Raw genomic sequence first — 22,554 nt, 5'->3', positions numbered from 1 at the left:
CAGATGCAAACAAACACATCATCATCAGTCATCACACTAGGACTCACATGCTTGAACCAGACTGGTTCATCCTTCCAGGTAAACACCTGTTTTACAGAATTCAATTCAAACTAATCTTCACCTTGGAATTATAAGGTTCTATCTGAGTTTTGAGATATTGAGCTTTGAAGTTTTTGCATTTCATATAGCAAAAATGATATGAGCAACAAATCTTTTTTATACTTGGAAAAGATAGAGACCCTAAATGTTTTCCAAATGTACAATATCAACATTTTCTGAAATTTGTAAAGGTGGTTTTTGGAACAGGTCAGACGCAGATAGAACTTTCGGATTCTGAAAAATCACTTTCGTCTAAGAATTATAAGGTTCTATCTGCAAAACATTCATTAAAGCAATACGTTTTCAAGCAACACAAATCATTTTCTCATAGCTTTTGATAAAACATGAAATTAGTGTATAATAATCTGTTAAAAAGGTACATTTACGTGGTTTTAATATTTAATATTTTAGGATGCTTTTCTTTTGTTAAGCATAAAAGACTGTGTTATTTTTGTATATATGTTTTATCCACACAAGGTAGGACAGATTAAAATACTTTTTGGAGAGGAGAATTAAAACATAATAATGTTTATTGTTGTAATAAAGACTCTTGACGTTGTTGACTATTTGGCATTAACTGTCTATATAAACACAGGTATTGGGAAGCTAGAGCTGCTGGCTAGTGTTGTGTCTATAAATATAAAAAAATTAATCTCCTCAACAAAACTTAAAACAAACAGTTGTTTGAGCTGCTGACAAGAGTATAAATTAAAAAAACCTACGAGGTTTCTTTTAAACATTGTTTTTGTTTCCTCAGATATTCCAGTCACTGAGGAGTCCAGTCACATGACAAACAAAGCTGATCTCGATTGGTCCTCTTGTGTGCATTCAAAGTGCCGAGAGCCTTTTGCAGAAAGAACCTTGTAGCAACTAATTTAGTTCGATATTGTAGATTTAACCTTCTGTTTAATTAAATGCACACATTTAAAAACACAAACATGGCATAATGTAAATAAACAGAATACGAATATGTGAATAACTTCATTTTGAACAACATGTCAGATAGAACCTTTTAATACTCGTTTACATTTATTCACTTTAATCTGAAGTGGTTTACAGCACATTCTGTGCATATTCTCTATGGAACAGAACTCATAACCTGCAACAGAAACCCTTGAAAGAGAGAATTTTGTATAAATAAAATTAGAGCTTGTTGATATCGCCAAAAGTTGTTACATCTGTGTACACAGTAGGTCTTTTAGAAAAAGAAAGCACAGGTGGGACAGAAATGGAGGAGAAAATGTGTCTATATCAGATACCAGCATATCTTGCAGCATATCTTCCTATAATTAATATGGATTGGAACAATTGAATGTACATACTCTGCCATTAACAACAGCTGTACTACTGATCATATTTCGCCATAGATGATCATAGACAGAATGAAGATTTTCGTTTCATTTTTCGTTTTCTGCGTCAGAGCTGGCCATAATCCAGAATTGAAAATGTACCTTTCTTAATATAGATGATAAAATAAACTCTCCCTCATTGTTATGTTCATGGTTTTTATCATTTAACCTTGTTCCATGTTGTCTATTAGCACACAGACATACATACTGTACATTTTATTTCTTGCAACCCTTCATTACAAAGATGGGTAGGAATGAATTAAAACATAAATGTGTCATTTTCTCCCGAACAATTGAAACGAGGTTTGGAAAACCTGTCTTTTCACATACCTATATAATGTAACTCACAGCCACAAACCAATATACAGTACAAACCAAATCAAGATGTTGCACACAGCTGCTGTAAACAACTGAAGTTGTTTAATATCAGGTATTTTACATTCATTGTTTCACACTACACCAATCATTTTAGAACCACATCACACATCTTTTGTTCCATTTTTAGCAATGTGTCATAAAGGTATAGCAGAAGCATAGGAGAGATGAAAGTCAAAGCAAAACATAAACGAATTAACTTCAAACAGCAACATAATTATTTATTGCAATAATGCACCTACATTATCATCTCTGCCCTTTCTGCTCCAATCTGGTCACTTCACTGGATTCAGTTACAATACTGTTATTCACGACTGAATCATAAAACAGAGTTTTAGGAACAGCATGCAGGCAACTTGTGCTAAGATGGGCTCTTCATGACCATAGGCTTCGACCCCTGTCAGACGACTCATTTATCAGCTGTTCGGTGCACCTGCATGCATCACTGCCAGCCGTGCATTATCTGCACAGAACAATATGCTTATCCATCCAAAGATTTAAAGTTCGATAAAAAGGTTTCTATAGAAACGTGAACATCTGACGACTCGTGTGGAAATCCGACAAATAAAACAAGGCCTACAATAAGAACAGAGCTTAGGTGATGTAAGCTGCTAGTTAGAGAAGTTATGAGTCCGGAGAAAATAATTGATGCGTGTTAGGAAACCGTCTAGAATTGTAGTCGGGATCTTCCTTGACTCGCTTCTTGATGTCTTTTTTTAGCTGATCAAAAAAAAAGAGAATGTCATTCAGTCAGACTGTCGGGTTACAGGTGCACTAGTGAATCTTATTTGCCTGACATTTATTTGTCCAAATTATTACACATTTTGAAGACTTCCCATATATTATGATGAATACACTGCTGTATTAAATGGGTCATTTACACTAAATTAAACTAATACTAAAGTTAAAAGTTGATATATTTTTAATTGTTGCAATTCTATTTTCAATTAAAATGGCATACAATCCTGATATGAAGATTTCAGGTTGAGTATATCTTGAGTATACCTGTTCACCGTATGCTTCTTGAAGCTCAGGTGTCTCTAACTCATCTTGCAGGATGTTGGGGGATGTGATGGGCGTAACACCGGCTGACCTGGCAGCTTGGCTTACTGCATCAGAGAGAGACAGCCTGGGCCCATCGCTTTTTACCATCTGTGACAGTGACACACAATAAGAAAAATGATGGTTATCAATGTGACTCATTAGGAAAAAATGCTGCTATGCAGGTCTTCTGGCAAACAGGTTTGTGAATGAATACACCATAAATAAACAGATGATTTGATTAAGCCCAGTCTACAAAACATTAGTAAACAAATAGCTAAACATTGATCACTAGACTAAAATCTTCTGACAGCCTTATTAAAATGATTGCAATTTTTTTGGTCAATATTGTGTAAAAGAGTAACTCACTACTGTTTAGTTCGCTTGTGGTTGACCAATAAATATCTATTTTAACTACGACAAACATTTTTAATTTTATGCTGTAACTTACTAGCATACAACTTAACAAAAAGTTCACCTTTCTGCGTTTGGCCGGCATCCCGTGCAGATATGCGTCTGAGAGAGGAGGCTGGGCCTTCATCTTCCTCTGACTGATCTGATCTTGTCTGATAATTGGAACCCATTCCTGCAAAAAACAGTCGCACAGTACATCAAGCCCACGGTCAAAACAATCAATTAACTTGTTCCAATTATACACGCAAGGCCACACCAACAAGGAAAAACATTTATATAAATACTCAGGCTGGAATAAAACACAGATGAGTCAGAAATCATTGCTATACATTTACCCTGGTTGAATAATAAAAAATAAATACAAAACTCACAGGAGGCAACGCTGCTGCCCAGTTTTCTGCATCTCTCCTTGGCTCCTCCCCTCCAACGGCACCTTCTCTCTCCCTAGCTGGACCTCCCACTGCTCCTGCTTCTTGAGAGGTGACCAGAGCTTCCTCTGCTGTGGTAGCAGGGGTAGGAGAGAGGCTGTCTCCCATCTGAACCACACATATACATGAATGATAAATCGTACAGTTATGAATGAGATCATACACAAGATCAAACCTTCAACCCTTGGTTTATTTACCTCCACATTTTGAGGCTCAGGCTCCTGTGGGGGCCTATCTGCCATTTCTTCACCCTTTAAGGAAAGATGTAAATATTGTATTTACATATGCATGTGTGCAAGTCGTGTTACATAAACCCATTAATTTAGTTTGTATTATATACATAACAACATCTTTAACCAACACCATAGTTCAATTTATAAATGCTGAATGTTTTTCTCATTTTAATCTCGTTTTTACAACAAATCAACATCAAATAATGATGACAGATCTATTACGGGTTGTATTTTGTAGCGTATGACTGAGACACTGAACCTGTGTGTGGATGATGTAATGGGTGATCTGTTCCTCTGTGATGGGAATGTGTTCCAGTATCACTTGCAGCCGCATGGTCATCATACTTGTTAACCAGTTCACCAGACTAGGATTGACCTCTGCTGACATTGTCCTCTGGGAAAGTGAAGAGATGCAAAATAATGTTAGGAAGCCATTGAATATGTAAAGAAAACCAGTAAAAAATACAACGCTCATACGTAGATTCAGGTACGGCACTGTATCGTGCTAAAGGCGTGCAAAAAATGAAATATTTTACAAGACTTCATGCGATTCATGTAAAAGCCACAAAATCATGTTTTTCTATTTTCTGTCTTCGCCAAATATACACAATCACAATTTTTTGTAAGAAGAAATATGTAATTGTCATTGTTATTTATGAAAGCCTTATATGCATGACGGAAATATAACATTTTACAAATTCTAAAATAAATCAATTATAAAATATATTTCATTTAAATATATATATATATATATATATATAAATCAATTATTATTAATTGCTTAGTATATGGAATATATTTGACCAAAAATAGTTTTGAAAGATTATATTGAGGGGGTGGAAGTCTCAATATCCTGTTTTGCAAATGCGATGATAAACCATAAATGTATATCCCCACCAACATGGAAATATCTTCTCCGCCGTTATTTACAGAGACAAAGTCGTAGGCTGAGGAATAAAGCAATAAGAAATATGAAGGGGTGTAAATTGCTTTGGGTGCTTACGATGCGGTGGTTGATGACGGCAGTAAGAGCGTTTTGTTCTCCATTGAGAGAGTAGAGATTGAGGGCCAGACACTCAAAAAGAGCACGATTACATAGCTGTAAGAGCCGAGGGCCAAACGTATGATCTAAAGAAACGAAAACATGCAATGTTATATGACAGTGTTCAGAAAGATACCAAGAGACATAACAGATAAAGTGCAGGATAATATTTACGTGTCTAGTGAATGTAAATGTTGACATTTCTATGGAAAGTCTCATCTCGCGATGTGTCTGATCTAAACAAATACCTGTGCAGTTAAGTATGTGGGTGGCGATGCCTGTGAGCTGCTGTCTGAGAAATGACCGATTTGTCTGGACGATATCAACCCCATCACGTACTGCCACTGTTGACTGGAAGACAGGAAGTACATCATTTACACACCGACCATTCAAAACTTCAAATAATCTAGGATTCAAAATTAAGATTGATAAACAGTGTTGTAAACACAACTTGTCATAAACAGAAAGATGTTCTCTTACAAAACTTTCTGTAATGTATTCCTCGAGTTCGGTGATAAGGTCATCGGCAGCTGCCTGTTAAAAAGAAAAGAAGCAAGAGGGACAAATCAAAAATCAAACCAGAAGGAAGAGCAAAACAAAAATAAGCGGGGAAGTGAACAGCAAGCTGTAAATATACATTTTAGTAACCAACCTGAAATAACAAACTGATAACAGCTACTTACGAGAGAAAGTGACCAAGCCTTTCACACAGATCTGACAGGAGAGGTCACGAAATGCTCCACAGCGATCATGTTTGGGCTTTAAGTAAATCATGACATCACTACAATGTGACTTACTGTAATATTCGCTTCAGTAGGTTCACGGCCTTGCAGAAAATGCTCTGTGAAGAACTGGGCGAGCTGGGGTTGGATGCGGCCCAATGGCTGGTGCTGCCCATGAAGCAACAACACCATATCAACCATGGAGAAGTTCTGACACACCAAAGCCAGAAGATCACCAAAGAAACCTAAACAAACACACAAACTCAGGTTTAGGTTTTGACACAAGCAGAAATCAAAAAGCTCAAAACACTTAAGCTCACCCATAGCATCTCCAGATCCAGGGGTAAAGATGTTACTAGTCTGGGAGAGCCTCTGGATAAACTGAGCGATGCTCTCGGTTTCGTTTTGAGGGGTACCAAGAGATCCCATCATGGTGGACAGGACACCCTGAACTATCCCAGTGAAGAGCTCAGGGTTCAGCCCCTCTGCAGTCGCGGCGGCTCCAGGAGCAGAGGGAGCATTTGGAGGAGCAGAGGGGGCCGAGGCAGGAGGCTGTCCCGATGCAGGAGGCTGGGAGAAAATTGGTTGGGAAGCCTGATCACAAAGATGCATAAAAGCATGGATTATGAAAACCAGTGGATAAGATGGTTAAGACATAAATGTTATTAACCTTTGGGTGAATCATTTGATTTTTTTGATGACTTACCTGTATGAAGTCTGTGACCCCCTGAATGAAGGTAGGAACCCCGGGCATTGTGACTGTTATAGAAGGGCCCTGACCCCCCGAAGCAACTGCTCCACCCAGAAGGGACCCCAACAACTGCTCCAGGTTTCCCGCTGAAGGTGTTTCCTGAGGAGGACTGGGTGCAGATCCTGGTTGGGGAGTGCTGGTGTTGCTAGACTGTGTGGGTCCATATGCACTAGTGCTGGTGGGGGTGCTTGTAGACGAGGAGGAGGATGAGACCGTTGAGGAGGTGAAAGTGTGTGACGATGATGTGGTGGTTTGGCTGGCTGTGGATATAAAAGAATAGGAGATTACGTGGTATGAACTTGCAAAACATTGGTACCTTATAGACACATCTTAAAATCTCCTATACACATTACAACATCACTTGTACATTGTATGCTTTAAGTGGAATACAAATTAATCGTGTCAATATAATAACAGAAATGTACCCATCTGTCCTGTTGCCCCAGTGAGAAGCTGGCCAACAAGTCCACCAATCATCTGATTAAGAGCAGCCGGAGCGATGTGTCCACCCGGTGGCATCTGTTACGTTATGTGAAAATTGTTAAGATCAATATTGTAATTGTACATTTTTTTAATTATCATGACTTTATATTAGAAATTCTCTGGTGCTTCATAATTCATTCAAAGAGCTTATGTTCCCCCATCTGTTTCTTTGTAAATGTACGGTGTTATTCTCCAGAAATATGATGTAGGAGTATGTCATTCACCTGTCCGGGCTGTTGGCCCATCATTGGTGGAACAGCTGCTCTGAGGTTGATAGTAGACCCCCTTGTGGTAAAAGTAGGGGTGGCCATCCTATGAGTAAAAGAGGGTCTGGTGAAAACTACTCTGGCCTGAGGGGGATACACGGGCATGGGTGGTGGAGTGGAACCGGATCCAGCGTTTGCTGCAGGTGTGGCGGTCTGTTCTCCCTGCTGGCCAGTGGAGGCAGCGTTTGCCATGGCCATGGCTTGCTGAGTGACTTGGTGCACAATGGCCTGCATGAACTCTGGAGGTAAACCTGGAATCTGGACAGTAGGGGGGGCACCTGCAACATGCAAAAAACATGCTTGTTTGGGCAGTACAGTTCACTGAAATGTAAAAACATACTTGCTCTGATTATTTCCTCTCTTAGATTTCACACATTAAATAGACAAGCCACAGAGTAAACACTTAATACGCTTTAAAGGTGGATCAAATTTGCACTGGAGGGCCAATTTGTCATTTGTGAGGTTTGATTTTGTTGAAATTCAACAGACACTGGATTGGAATGACCACAATACAACTAATGCGGATTAAATAAACTTGGGACATTTTTCCATATATTGTATTTTTAAAACAACAAAATAATGCAGAAAACAGTTTAATGGCCAATAAGAAATATTTATTTCTGAGCAAAACATTTTTATAAATAAATGTAATATTCACTTTAAAGTCTGACTGTTTTGGAGGTCTGTGGTGTGTCAATTCATCTTCTCAAAACTACTAAAGAAATATGTATATATTAATTAAATTAAATGTTCCCTTAAAAACAAAGGTACAGCGATCTGAAAACTAACCTGGTTGTCCAGTGCCGGCAGCATTCTGCTGTCCATTAGCCTGAGCATTGTTTCCAGAGTCTGAAACGCATTATTAAACACGATAAATATAACTATATTAACCTATTAAATATAGACAAACTTATCACTCCATTCAATTCATTTATCAATTAAACCCACCATCAATGTTCATTTGCATCATCACCACTGGCTCCATGGTTTGATGACTGATCCGGATTACTCTGGGTCCTGGCTGTCCACCCGGCTGATTGGTTGAACCAGGCTGACTACCAGGTGTCTGTCCCTGACCTTGCTGATCTGACTGGCCAGTGGATTGAGGTTGACCATCAGCTGGTCTGCCATTGCTTGCCATTGTAACAGTAGTACCAAGATTCAACTATCAAAGTCAAAATCAAATTTAAATGTTAATTAATGGTTTATTGATCAAATTAATTGTGATGATACCAATTAACAAGACATATCAATTACATGAAAATCATATTTAGAAATTCTACAGCCCCAGAAACCGTGGAAAAACCATTTTCCAAAAACAGCTCAACACTCATCTATAAACTAGATAGCATCTAAAGGGAAAAACAAAGCTTTCACTTTCAGTATTCTGCGCTGTACCAGTCCCTTAGACCACATCCTCACCTGCATGGGGATGTGATGCATGCCTGCTGGGGTCAGGACAGAAGACGTGTAGTGAGACATGGGCCGAATAACATGCAGGTGTCGGGGAGGGGTGCTCAAGAGATTACAGCGCAAGTCGCTCAGGGCAACCAAGGCATTTCCCAAGAGACGAAGGGCTTCCCCAACCAGGTTAAGAATGCGCTGGTCCTCATCCCTCTCCTCGGTCTGTAGGTAAAACATGAAATTGTAATGATTAAACTGAACTTTGATATAAAATGATATTACGCCTGTAAAAAGTATTACAATTTATTTATAAACTGATCAAATATATAAACTTGCATTAAGAAGTCTTAAAACACTAATGAAAATGCCAACATTTTCAAAATAAACGTGTATTACAAGCATGTTTTCATTCCCATTTCCATTCCCTGAAAATGTTAAAGTTTAACATTCCACTGGCATTTCCTGCTTTATTTCGATCACAGAATGAGGCGAGATGCTTACATTGTTGTTGTAGTCTGCAGTTGTAGCTGCCTCAAGAATGAGATGAGCTCTCTGAATAAAGGGCTGAAGTCTCTCCTCCACCCTCCGTAGCTCTGTCAACATCTCCAGCATCTCAGCTGGGCTTGGGTGACTACATCAGTTAAATACAGGGAATGCAGCATTAGGGTAACAATTGCAGATCACATTTAGAATAGTAGACTTCCTGTTGGGTTTAGGATACTGTTGTAAGATGCTTTTTGTAGCTGTTGGAATGTTACATGAGCTCACCAAATTACATACATTTACATGAAAAGTAGCACTAGGTATGCTTTATTGAAATTTAGTAGGTGCCACAATAGAGCCATTTTGTCACACTTCATTCTGAAAACCATATCCGATGTAAATTCTTACAGTACCACCTCTGACATGTATGCAAACTTGTATGAGTTTTTGAACATGTTTAGGCCCTCAAAAATGTGATACATTTTTAAGATTTTAACAAACGGAGCAACTCCTCACATTATCGGGCCATAATTAACAACCTCCCTTTATCCAAATGTCCCTATAGACATTAGCTGGAGTCAAAACAAAGGGAAAACTGGAGGCGGCCAATACAAACCAGGACAGAGTCGGCTACATAAGAAGTTTAAATATCATCTTGTTATGTTGTTAAGTGCCACAATCGACAGTATATGAATTTGATATTTTAACACATACCTGCTGCCATTGCCATACAAAAACACTGACGACAGTAGTAGTTAAACACAATAAAACGAACGGAATTAACAGAAACGATCATCAAAAATGCATGCAATTCACTTCATAACACTTACAGCGCGAATACGTGTTTTTCTGTGTCTTTGGTGTGTTATAAGTTGCCCATGCATGTATTAGACACGTAAAATAGCAAAAATGTAAGTGTCGGAACAAAAAAAGCATTCTATCTAAAAGCAAATGCTCACCCAGACCTGCCTGAAACGCCTCGTGAAACCACACCACCACAAATCTACGTCAGGTGGGTGTACCTGTCAGTACAATTGCTTTGGAACCTGATGTTCCAAATATGGTAGAAGGCGTTACATTCCGTCACACGCTTGCATTTTTCGACCAATCACTAGGCACTGGTAAACTGGCCAATCATAGCACACCTCACTCTTCAGAGCGATGAGCTTTGTGAAAAATCTGCACTTTTCAGAGAGGCGGGGGCATACAGAGGAGGAGATACAAAAATGCATGGTATGTGGAAAATACAGCGTTTTTGAACTTTAAATCATGTTTGCACATTGCAATACATCTAAAAAAAAAAAAAGCGGTAATAATTGTTTTAGGCGTGTCATATGACCTACTGTCTTTTGTTGGTGTGGATGATGATTTGGATTCTAAATATAAAAAACGATCTCACGTATGCCCAAATCAGAAACTGGGGAACAAGGTTATTTTTCACATAGCGTTAACTTCTGAACGCATGGGGTATGCTAGCTAACTTTGTTAGATATACAACTAGCAGTTAAAACTATCAGCCAGAAATGAAACAAAATCATCTCTACTTTAGTTGTCACAAGTGCATTGGAGAGACGAGGGACAGGGAACAGTGAGAAAGCTCATGTTATGTGTCAGGTTTCTGTTCAAGTAAATACATTTGCAACTGTTAGTACACGCAGGCATCTATATATGTAACGTATAAGCTTTCAGTTTATCTTCACTATACACATTTGGTGTCTCTGTCTGGTAGGTGTACATGTCAGGCAACTTTAATGGAGGTAATCCTGTCAGTCGTCCCTGGATCCATTGAGTGAGCGTGTACAGGTCGGCCAGGTTCCTTGCGTTAAAGTTGAACTTTTTCAAAAACAATCGCGGTCCTAGAAAGTGAGTGACCTTACATGCTCAAATTTAATCTGACTTTTTCCCAGTCATTGTCAAAATGCAAGCACACAAAACGTGTTACCTAGAATTAGTAATGCGGTCAGGCAATCATTGTGCCTCCTACTAAGCACGCTAAAAAGAACATCAGAATATTTACTAACAGTAAAGGCGTCTATAACTCCTTATTTCATAAAATTTCCCTATAACTTCATATCTTATAAATAAACTATTCAGAGCAAGTTCACTCTGTGCCAAGACGACACTGAAATGGTCATGTTCAATGCAGTTTTGATAGAAGAAAAAATATATATATCCAGTTTCAACATTATTTGTTCGTCAGACATTACTTTTTAAAAGAAAGCAACAGAGTTTTGAAAAATGACCCACATTAAGTTTTTGATGCCTGAAAATGTATAACATTTTTCTCATGAAGCCATTTTTAGATTCTCATATCTCTTGGACTGAGCCATACAGGGCTTTAAACATGTAGTTCCCAAAAGGTATGGAGGACTAAAAATGACAGAAGGAAAAATAAATAAATAAATAAATAAAAGTAGAAATAAATCAATAAATGCATAAATAATAGTGAAAATAAATACATTTTGGTAATATAAATGGCTATTTCTGTATTTTTGCATGTATTTATTTATTTATTTATGCATTTCTATATGTATTTATACATTTATTTCTATATTTATGTATTTATGCATTTATTTATTTATACAATTTTTATTTATACAATTTTTATTTATACAATTTTTATTTATACATTTATTTATTTCTGTATTTCCACATTTATTTATTTCTGTATTTCCACATTTCTACATTTATTTATTTCTGTATTTCCACATTTCTACATTTATTTTTCCCTGCGCCTGTATGCTAATTGAGTGGGGGGTGCCAACATCAGTCTGAAGAAGGATTGGTTAGAGCGATGTGATCGAATCTTGATTTCGCTGCCATGTTTCGCTGGTACAAGCAAGCCAACTCGGTAATGCTGCTTGAGTATGTAGCCTGGATGGAGACTTTTGTTCAAGCAATTGCTAACGATTATTAGTGCAGGATTGTGAGAACAATGCGTCCAATGACTATCTTCAGTTTCGTTTGTGCAGAGTAATGGAGGATTTAGTTCAGATCAGTGCTGAAATCATCTTTTTGTTTGTTTTTCTAAGATATATAATTCCTGTTTGTATTAAGAGCTGCTCCCTCAGGCTATGTATTTTCTGTATTATGAAGAAACGGATGTTATGCAGCCATGTTTGTTTGTAAATCTTGATAATTTCAATTAAAAAAAGAAAAAAAAGAAGACAGGGAGTGACGTCAGTTTCGCGCATGCGCGGAACAAATCGTGTTTCCGGGACGGATCGGGTAGCGACGGGAGGACGACATAAACAGACGACAGGGACGACGACATATACGTGAATGCATACCAAAAACCAATGAAACACAGGCAAAAACAGTAGACATAGACAAGTGTATTGTGCAAAGCAAACAACACATTTTTGGCACAAATGGAACCCCATAGCTTCCTCTGTCTCAGAGAGAATGTGAAGTTGGCGGAGGATTTCTTGAAGACTCTCTAGCACTGCTACCTCAACTTCGACATCCATTTCAGCACTGATCTGAACTAAATCCTCCATTACTCTGCACAAACGAAACTGAAGATAGTCATTGGACGCATTGTTCTCACAATCCTGCGCTAATGATCTTAAATCGTTAGCAATTGCTTGAACAAAAGTCTCCATTCAGGCTACATACTCAAGCAGCATTACCGAGTAGGCTTGCTTGTACCAGCGAAACAGGGCAGCGAAATAAAGATTCGATCACATCGCTCTAACCAATCCTTCTTCAGACTGATGTAGGCACCCCCCACTCAATTAGCATACAGGCGCAGGGAAAAATAAATGTAGAAATGTGGAAATACAGAAATAAATAAATGTAGAAATGTGGAAATACAGAAATAAATAAATGTAGAAATGTGGAAATACAGAAATAAATAAATGTAGAAATGTGAAAATACAGAAATAAATAAATGTATAAATAAAAAATGTATAAATAAAAAATGTATAAATAAATAAATGCATAAATACATAAATATATAAATAAACGTATAAATACATATAGAAATGCATAAATAAATAAATAAATACATGCAAAAATACAGAAATAGCCATTTATATTACCAAAATGTATTTATTTTCACTATTATTTATGCATTTATTTATTTATTTCTACTTTTATTTATTTATTTATTTTTCCTTCTGTCATTTTTAGTCCTCCATAAAAAGAAAGGTTGGTCAAGTAAAATAATCTTAGAGGACATTAAGGTATGAAGGTAACAATTCTGCAGTTACAAGCATGCACATTTTATTAAAAGAACACAAAAAATGACCTTTGTGCTCTAATATGGCTCCAAATTTAGACTGAACATTTTTATTTTTATTAATTGACTACCTAATAACCATTAATCTGTGGCATTTAATATTTAGCTTTCATCACTACTGATGTTGGTCTTGCTTCTGTAAAAATAGAAAAAACTCTAAAGTTCGAGCCGGGGACCTCTGGTTGAGTTCACAATAAATGAACCATCAATTAAAACTGCAACGCTACAAAAACACGTTCATAGAGAAAGTAGTTTAACTTTAACAATTAAACAGTTTTAAAAAAAACATCTATTTTTAGTAACTTGTGAGTGTGCATGAATGTAATGTTTGGTTTCGATTCAACACCCCACACAGTAAAAGTGTAGTACAGCATAGTGGATGCGATAACTTAAAAACAAACACGCAGGGATGTTTGAACTTTAACCATTTCTTCTTGCACTTAATGACCAATCACTGGCGGTGAGAAAGGTGGTTTTCTTAGACTTTTAAATTGAGTATGATTCAGGATTTCAGTGGCTAAACACAGACATATTATAGTCAAACGCCTACGGTGCGTGCAGATTATGTGCACATGAAAGTGAGAAAATGTGACTCATCATATACAGTATTTGTAGAGACTTATCGTCCACATAAACTGCTCAAGTTTTTATAAAACAGACCCGATCTCATGACTGTCCAATGTTTTAAATGAACATATTCATTGTTATATAGGATAATACAGACATATAGGTAGGCAGACTATACATTAAAAATGATATGACATGCTAAGCAATTTAGCTTAACAAATTGGGGTTTTCCTCTGGGGAAAACCCACTTCTGAAGTATTTATTTGGCGATCTGTAACAAGCAACCACATGTAATTGATAAAATACAGATTATATTTAGAATATAAAATAAGAAACTTTCTAACAAAAACAATATTTATTTCATGTTCACGGCACTTTGCAAGAATTGCAATGCAAACTGCACGAGAAAAGATCTGTATTTTGTCAAAAAGTGTAGCGCCTTAATGTTTGATACTGAATGTCACAGTATCATCACAAAGATGTTGGTTTCCTAACACGTTTAATGGGTGAAACCCCCACTTTTTTTTTAACCTGTAAGAAAAAAAAAATCAACATCTCAGTAACATGAAGCCTAGCCCACTCCTTTACTACTGAAACTCTTCATCCCGGTCTTAACATTTCTGTTTCGCCTCACATTGTAGGTGTTTGGCCTGAAAGTGTCTTTACCTTAGCTTTCATCACTGTAAAAATGTAACTAGACTAAAGGAATAGACATATCATTCTGGTGTTGTGAAACTAAATTTTCTGTATCATTTCCACTAAGAATGACTTTAATGGCACAGAATCTGTGCCAATAAATGTGCTCTTTCAAGAGGTAGTTCCCTGGTTATAGGGTTGATTTAGAAGAAACCGTGATTGTTTCCCAACCTGTTTTCTTACACTCCCCCCCCATCTTCCACTAGTTGGGCAAACAGACAGTCTCACCAAAACTGACATCCTTGTACATGTCCATGTACAAAATCATAGCAAAAAAGTGTCAATTTAGCTATCACTCCATATTAAGTTATGATAGCGTATCATATAAATAACAATTTACATTTGAAATAAAAAATTTTAATTGAGCAAATCATGCCATTGTGATAATGACTATATCTGCATCTTACCTGAGGCCTGCTGGAGGGGGTGGAGCACCCTCAGTCTGAGTGGAGGAGGATGATGATGATGGTGGTGGTGGGGTGCTGGTCGGAGGAGGAGACGTATCCATGGGCTGTGCAGAAGGAGATGGAGTAGAAGTGGAGGAGGTGGGTGGAGGTCCAGAGTCCTGGGAAGAGGAGCCATCTGCAGGTTGATCCTACAAACAAGTGAAAGAGCAAATACTTTAGGTGAGAACAGAGATGACAATTGTGAGAACAGAAAAAGAGAGCAGCAAGTCCAAAAATGTGCCTTTTGCATACATTCCTTCTAGGGCTGCAAGAAATGTATAAAAACTGATAGTAAAAATAGTCAACAAAAATTTTCTTTATCAATGAGTTTTTAATAGATAATCCTTTACATTTATAGGAAAATAAACTGCAGGTATGGTTATAGCAAGACGTGTGTATTCCTGCAAAGCTTTCAACCCAACATTGTTTCATACAACATGTTACATGTGTGTACGTATGTTCGCATGGCAAACATTTATAAATAGTCATCATTTGCACACTGTTTGGAGGAGAACACTGGGCAAACCTCAAGTATCTGGATCAAAGCATTGGTGTCCCTCAACAAGTTCTCAGCCAGCAGCAAACGCAATCGGGGCTCACTCTGCAATGACTGATCCAAATCTATCTGAACATTCACAGAGCCATTGGTCTGGAAGAAAGGAACAGGATATAAACATCATCAAACTCATAATGAACCATTTCTAAAGCCTGAAAAATGACATCTAAACAGTCATTTATCAGATTAAAGGAAAGGTTTAGTCACAACACATTTGACGATTAATCGTGAGCGATAAGAGAATCAAAGTTATCAATGATTATTTATATTCAAATATTCCAAACTCAAATTCTTCATTGTTTTTGTCATTCTTAATCCGAAGACATCGATCAAGGTTCATAATAACCTCATGTGACAATGTTTTGAAGTTTTATTCAGAGTTGTATTCATAAATACTAGAGGTGTGACGAGAGCTGTACTGGCAGCGGGAACCACCGTAAACACTCATGCTTAATGTGCGAGGCGCTGCAGGTGCTGCAGACACGAGCGAATGTTGCAACATGTCCGTCTAGCACCTGTTTACATTTAAAGAAATAGTTGGAAAGTAGCACTGCGGGATGGAAAATCCTGTTGTCGAATGGCCGGGCCGGTCACTTTAGCTCTGCTCACAGTACACACATACATTGTTCAGTTATTAGCGAGTTCTGTACAGCATTGAAAACGGGACACACCACAACAAAATGTGCGCTCACAGGTCACACAGGTTAAATTTAGGAAGCATATGTGATTAAAATGCTTGCAATTTCATCATGCCAATTGCGTGAGGATATTGTATTCTCGCAAGAAAATTCGGATCTAGTCACACCCCTTATAAATACCTATTAAATATTACTAGTCAGAAGAAGCTAGACTGAACATTGAAGTACAACAGAGTTTTTTTCCATAAATCGATTTTTTATTTCATTCAACAACACTTCGTCTCCTGCCTGCTGTTCTTCCTTTCGTCTATGTATTTGCCTAGTGGTTGATTTTAAGATTTAGAATAAAAAACAAAGTTGACATTTTGACTATTTAGTCATTTCGTAACACTTTAGTATAGGGACCAATTATTGCTCATTAGCATGTCTATTATTAGCATATTGGCTGTTTATTAGTACTTATAAAGCACATATTCCCCATTATCATATTCTACTTCCCTAATCCTACCAAATACCTAAACCTAACAACTGAATAACTAACTATTAATAAGCAACGAATCGGGAGTTTACGGAGGCAAAAGTTGTGGTTAATGGTTTATTAATATCGAGAACTGGATCTTAAAATAAAGTGTGACCGTAATCTCATGACAAAGAAAGACGTAGTGACACTGAAATCTCTTTGGACCTACAAGCCCCAAACCTTTTTCAAAAATATTGAATCATTCTGAATCTCACCCCTGTACTTGTGCTGACTCGTGGGTTCCTCACACTTTCTCCCAAGCCTGACATCATCTGCTGAATGGACATCTGAAGTAAGTGAACACATAAAAAAAAAGCATATGAATCTATCTGCATTGTTTATAAAAATATAGATTTATAGCACAAAACATCTACCTGTATTTGCTGAGGGTCCATAATGTTAACTGGAACATTAAAAGTACCCAGCATAACGTAGCTGTTAGCATTGCGGTCATGCGTGGGTCCGTGGGGGGTCCCCTGAGAACCATTAGAGTTAGGGTTCTGATTTTCTCCCTGTGTCCCTCCAGAGGAACCTGGTACACCACCAGAGCCGGCACCCTGCTGAGAGGTCTGAGGTGGGGCACGCTCCACCAGGTGAATTACTTTCCCATCAACATCTGAATGGATGAACAGGGACAGAACAGAAAATCACAAGACTGCAAACTCCAAAAAGGGGATATTACACATTAAAGGAAAAGTTAATCTCTGAAACTAAATTGTGTTATTTTGTACTTATCCAACTTATCCATATGACGTTCAACATGTTTTAAAGCTGCTGTGCAACAGTGTTTCATGCATTCTGACTTATTTACAATGTTAAACGTGCTGTCTTCTCATGCTTGACATGGTCAACGAGTTGAACATATGACGTAGTATTTCTGTGCTCGATACACTCCCCCAGCGTTCGTGTAGGTTTCGGAACATGAAAATCAGTTTCGTAACAACTTTTCTTAGTCCCTTATTGGACAATTCTCCAGGAAAAGCACAACCAAGGAGGGCGGGTGAAGTCACTTTCACTTGTGTGCAGGAGAGAGAGCTCACTACGTTCGCGAAGTTCCGCTGTGTTTGTTTTTCTGCATTTGGGTGATGACTGTTATATAAACAGCGGATGTAACGCTGGATTTGGAGATCGTTTGAAACTGATTTTCGGAATCCTTAAGGATGTTGGAACAATTTCCCGAGCTATGCCCATAGTGGGTAATGTAGATTTTCCACCTTCAATGTGGGACCATGGTTTTAGGAGATGGGCAGTTAAAGGCCTCTTTATTTTTAACCAGCTCTTTGAAGAAACACAGTTAAAGTCTTTCACACAACTCCAGGAACAATTCGACCTTCCCTCAAGTGATTTTTATAGATATTTGCAAATTAGACATTACATTACAAACCACAAGGAAAAAGAAAGAATTGGCAAAATCCCAAATGGCATAGAACAATATTTTATCACAATTTCAGAAAAAGGTTTCCTGTTGGTAAACATATTTCTCATCTTTAAAGAAGATTGCTAACAGAAATGGTTGGAAACACTTATAACATTAAGGAAAAGTGGGAAATAGAATCTAATACAGTAATAGAGGATGAGTTATGGGATAGACTTTGCTATAGATGCCATAAGGGAATTAATAGTCAACAATGGAAGGAATTTGATTGGAAAGTTAAATTACGTTATTTTCATACCCCTTTGGTTATTTCCAACTTTGTAAAAGACCCATCTGTAGCCTTATGCTGGAGACAATGTGGCAAAGTAGGTGATCATACACATATATTTTGGGACTGCCCAATAATCCTTGAGTATTGGGGAAAATGGTAAAAAGAGAAGTTACATCAATTGTACAGTTTTTCTTACTAGGTGTTATATCAGTTGATGTTTTCAATGCTGACCAAAGATATATTTTACGTGTATTACTGCTAATTGCCCAAAAAAATATTACTGTTAATTGGAAGTCTGTGAAGTCACCAACTGTTGCTGAATGGAAACAGAGACTAAGACAGGTTTATTTGATGGAAAAAATGACGGCATCATTACAATTGAAAACTGACCTTTTTAATCAGAGATGGCACATGGTTAAAGAATATTTAAATTTGTAAAGTAAGGAAAAAAAAGTGTTGTTTATATAGTGGTGTATTTTATTTTTATTTTATTTATATATATTTTTTATTTATTATTTTTCTTGTATATATATATATGTGTGTGTGTGTGTGTGTATGTATGTGTATATATATATATATATGTATATCCCTTTTTATTTTATTTATTTATTTTCATTATTTATTTTAGTATTATTATTTTAGTATTATTAATTATCATGTCTGTGGAGATGTTAACATTTATATTAGATGCAACAATATGTATACACAGTATATTTTTATTTAATGTTATTATTATAATTTTTATTTTTTCTCTGTATTTTTAATAGATTTTTATTTATTTTTTATTTACCTCTTGTCTCGGATAATGTTCCCTTTTTTGTTCGGTGAAAATATAAATAAAAAGTTAAGAATAAAAAAAAGAAACTGATTTTCGGGGCCAGCGCTAAAAGACATGTACCGCACATGGTTAATGACACTGATGTCTGTGTTTTGTTGGTAATGGGTTAGCACGTGCTTCATTTTATTTATGTTTTTGTAGTGCCAGGAATACTTTGTTTGCGAAAAACAAAACAAAATAATGACTTTAATCGAAGTGCTCTCTTGAACGTGCCCCACAAAACTGATGAGACAGAGGAGAATATATCAATTAAAGTTGTTATTTTGGTTTGTTTTTCGCACATAAAGTATTCTCGTCATTGAAAAATTCAATTGAGCCACTATGAGCGGATGGACCAATTTAACAATGTCTTTAGTACTTTTCTGGACCTTGACAACAACTATAACCGTGATGCCTATGAGGAGGCCTGGAAGTCTCTCGGATCTCACCTAAAATATATTCATGTGTGTCCCGAAGACGGCGGGAGGTCTTAAAACATGTTGAACATCATGTGGGTAAGAAAAAAAACCCATTTAGACTTTGAGATGAACGTTTCCTTAAATGGGTGCTCTGGAGTTCAGCTAAAAAGAATTGAATATACTCAAAGGGTAACAAGACGACAACACCAGAAACCTTTATCAACCAGTCACCTTTAACCACAAAAAGCAGACGTTTTAATGCAAATCAACTCACTGTACTCTGTGAGGGTTTTCTCATCTTGAAGCACTCTGCCCTGGTAAATGAGTCTTTGTTTGTCAACAGGAATTCCGACGGAGGATGATATGTGCTCTTTGAATTCTTTGACGGTCATCTACGTGACAAAACGAAAAATTTCAGCAAAAAGTCAGGTCTTAGTTTAAACTATTGTCAATACAGTCACATGACTCCTTGGTCTTCACCTTGTGTAGAAGTGGAAAGCACGATTAAGTCATCGTAAATTACACGTGAAAGCGAAAATTAAACAGCAGTTTCCATAGTAACAAAAGTCCAGCTCACCTGGGCTTGCACTGTGTAACTCCTGCTCTGAGAGTCCAGGGTTTTCACAGTCACCTCTATGTTATTGCTTGCTTGCTCTTCCATACTGCTTGGGTTGTACTGGAAAACCTAAACAAAAATACACGAACCAACATGTTACTTTTAAATACAATAATAAGTAACACATGTTGTGCTATGTAACACAGGCCAAAACTGACACGTAACGTTAACTGCGCCACCCATCATTTCCAGATGTATCTAAAGTTAACAGAAACACGCGTACTGTAGAACTATGCATAACACCAGCTGGACAACTCACTAGCTAGCATGATAAGACAATTGCTGTCAAAACACCCTAAACAAGTGCGTTACCAGCCTTTTAAAAAATTTAAACTAAATCAAGTATATTTAAAATATACAACTCGCTGATATATAGCTACGTTTTAGGGTGAACTTGCGATGTATAAAATTATTATTAATGTTTCGTCCAAACGAACGTGCGCTCGATAACTGTTAGCATGCTAGTTCGTTGATGTTCTTCCTACCTTAGATGCGGCTATTCTTGGTTTAATTTTCGTTGGATTTATTCCTAAATTGTACAACCTTCCTTAAAGTGCGGTTATAAGCCGTGTTTGCTTGTCGCACTGACTGGTGCTCCGTTAAAACATTATTAATGCAACGAAGCTAAACGCACCGCGCTATCATGCTAGCCGGTGTCGCGCGACAGGCTGACGGAAGTAAGCCGTGACGTCAAAGCGCTCTCATCAATTTCTTTAGTAAGACTATGAAGTAGATTTGATGTGCTTTTTTGTACAGAAAGTAACAATTTGAACTGTAAACAACAACATATTATACATTTGTTTATTGTATTAGGAAACTTTCATATACATAAGAAAGTGGGCTCAATGTTAAGCAAATTCACATTTTATTAATTACTTCAAATTGTATATAGATCTCTTGGAACAAACAAAAAATAAAAAAGCACTAAAACATGTAATGCTGTGAAAATATTTAAATCTATGTAATTTTATTTATTTATTTTTTATTATCTGTCAACCAATGTTAATGTGACTTGAATATGTAATACCTCTTGTTCTTATGGTATTGATTTAATAAAGCATCAAAAAATAAGATTATTAATGATTAAGTTAATAAATTATTACTTTGGGTAATGCTTTATTTATTAACACACTGTTGGGAGCAATAATAAAGTTTACTTGAAAATATGGTTTATCCCAACAAACATACACTAGCATGTATGCATCTTTGCATAACAGAACCGTGACATGATTGCAACAATTGCATATGGTTTATTATTTTATTTGACTTGTGTAGGTTTGACTAAAATAATTTGAATATGTACATACTGTATGTGCTATGGTATTTGCATACTTTTCCTTTTATCTGTGGACTGTGGAACAGCAAAAGACCACACTTTCCATTTATGTTATTTATTTATTTTTAGGTTGGAAAATCATAGTCAAATGTCATTTGCGTTGCTTTGCTGTGAACACGTTCTTTATTTTAACACCCATATCTGTATTTCCAGTACATTTCTTTTATCAGCATGTATGATGGGATCAATCCCATTTGCAACACTTTTCCATTGCTATACAATGACATACAAGTTGAGCTTCATGAACACCCATATACAATAAAGTGGAATATGTATTAAGATCCAAACTCGCATTTACTGTCACGAATGGTAATTGGCTCTCGTTTTATGATGACAAATTACAAAACAAATATAAACTGGTCCAGCATATTCATTTTTGACAAATGGAAAATGATGAAAGACGGTGGGTCCAACTGGGAACGAAAGACAATTTAGATACTTTTAGATATAAAAATCCAGTTCTAAAAATAGAAAACTGATTGACTAAAACTGTCTGAGTCATAGTGATGTACATTTTTCTCACTTATGAGTCAGTTTTGCATCCTTTGAAATTGTCCTTTCACTAATTCTCTTCTTCTCTGTTCTTTCTCTCTTACTCTATACATGTGGGAGTTTTAATAGCCATATCTGCAACTACTTGATTTTGGATCCTGAAATTTTGTTTAGTAAAAACTTGAATATATAAATATTAAAAGGCTAATGCAGAAAGTGACTTAAACAGCGTTAAAACTGTGTTTTAATTAGTCCACACAACCTGTTGAATATTCCCAGATGAAAACTTTTTTTATTTACTAGGAACAAAAGTGCCTTTATGCCATTAAGGCCAACAATACATTCATCTTTCTTGTCTGCCATGTTTTTGCTGGGTTGTTGCTTTCCTTGATTTACATTATAGCACAATTTTGCCTTTTGTTTCTTTCAATAAAATAATTTCACTGTAGAAACAATAGACACAAAATGAAGA

At 36.7% G+C, this 22,554-nt stretch overlaps 1 protein-coding gene across 2 annotated transcripts; it reads right to left on the bottom strand.

Moving 5' to 3' along the window:
• Positions 1-1,846: 1,846 nt before the first annotated feature.
• On the bottom strand, positions 1,847-20,974 carry bag6 (BCL2 associated athanogene 6). 2 transcript variants are annotated; one of them, XM_079481170.1, is made up of 25 exons: positions 20,740-20,974; positions 20,216-20,323; positions 19,913-20,030; positions 17,131-17,372; positions 16,972-17,043; positions 15,569-15,691; positions 15,004-15,191; positions 9,109-9,238; positions 8,626-8,829; positions 8,152-8,368; positions 7,993-8,052; positions 7,162-7,481; positions 6,880-6,973; positions 6,410-6,714; positions 6,024-6,297; positions 5,779-5,948; positions 5,462-5,515; positions 5,230-5,332; positions 4,943-5,067; positions 4,199-4,333; positions 3,904-3,957; positions 3,650-3,814; positions 3,343-3,450; positions 2,829-2,975; positions 1,847-2,543 (listed from the first exon to the last, which is right to left on the bottom strand). In XM_079481170.1, exons 2-25 carry the CDS (start codon positions 20,297-20,299, stop codon positions 2,448-2,450), a joined length of 3,588 nt encoding a protein of 1,195 aa, XP_079337296.1. In that variant the 5' UTR covers positions 20,300-20,323; positions 20,740-20,974; the 3' UTR covers positions 1,847-2,447. The 2 variants fall into 2 exon arrangements, with proteins under 2 accessions (XP_079337296.1, XP_079337297.1); XM_079481171.1 differs by having other exon boundaries at positions 6,024-6,273; positions 20,740-20,955.
• Positions 20,975-22,554: the final 1,580 nt, after the last annotated feature.

This window comes from Barbatula barbatula, assembly GCF_947034865.1.
Source record: "Barbatula barbatula genome assembly, chromosome: 19".
Lineage (NCBI taxonomy): Eukaryota > Metazoa > Chordata > Actinopteri > Cypriniformes > Nemacheilidae > Barbatula > Barbatula barbatula.
Note: the sequence above shows the minus strand (reverse complement) of the source record. Positions and strands in the feature narration are given on the sequence as shown.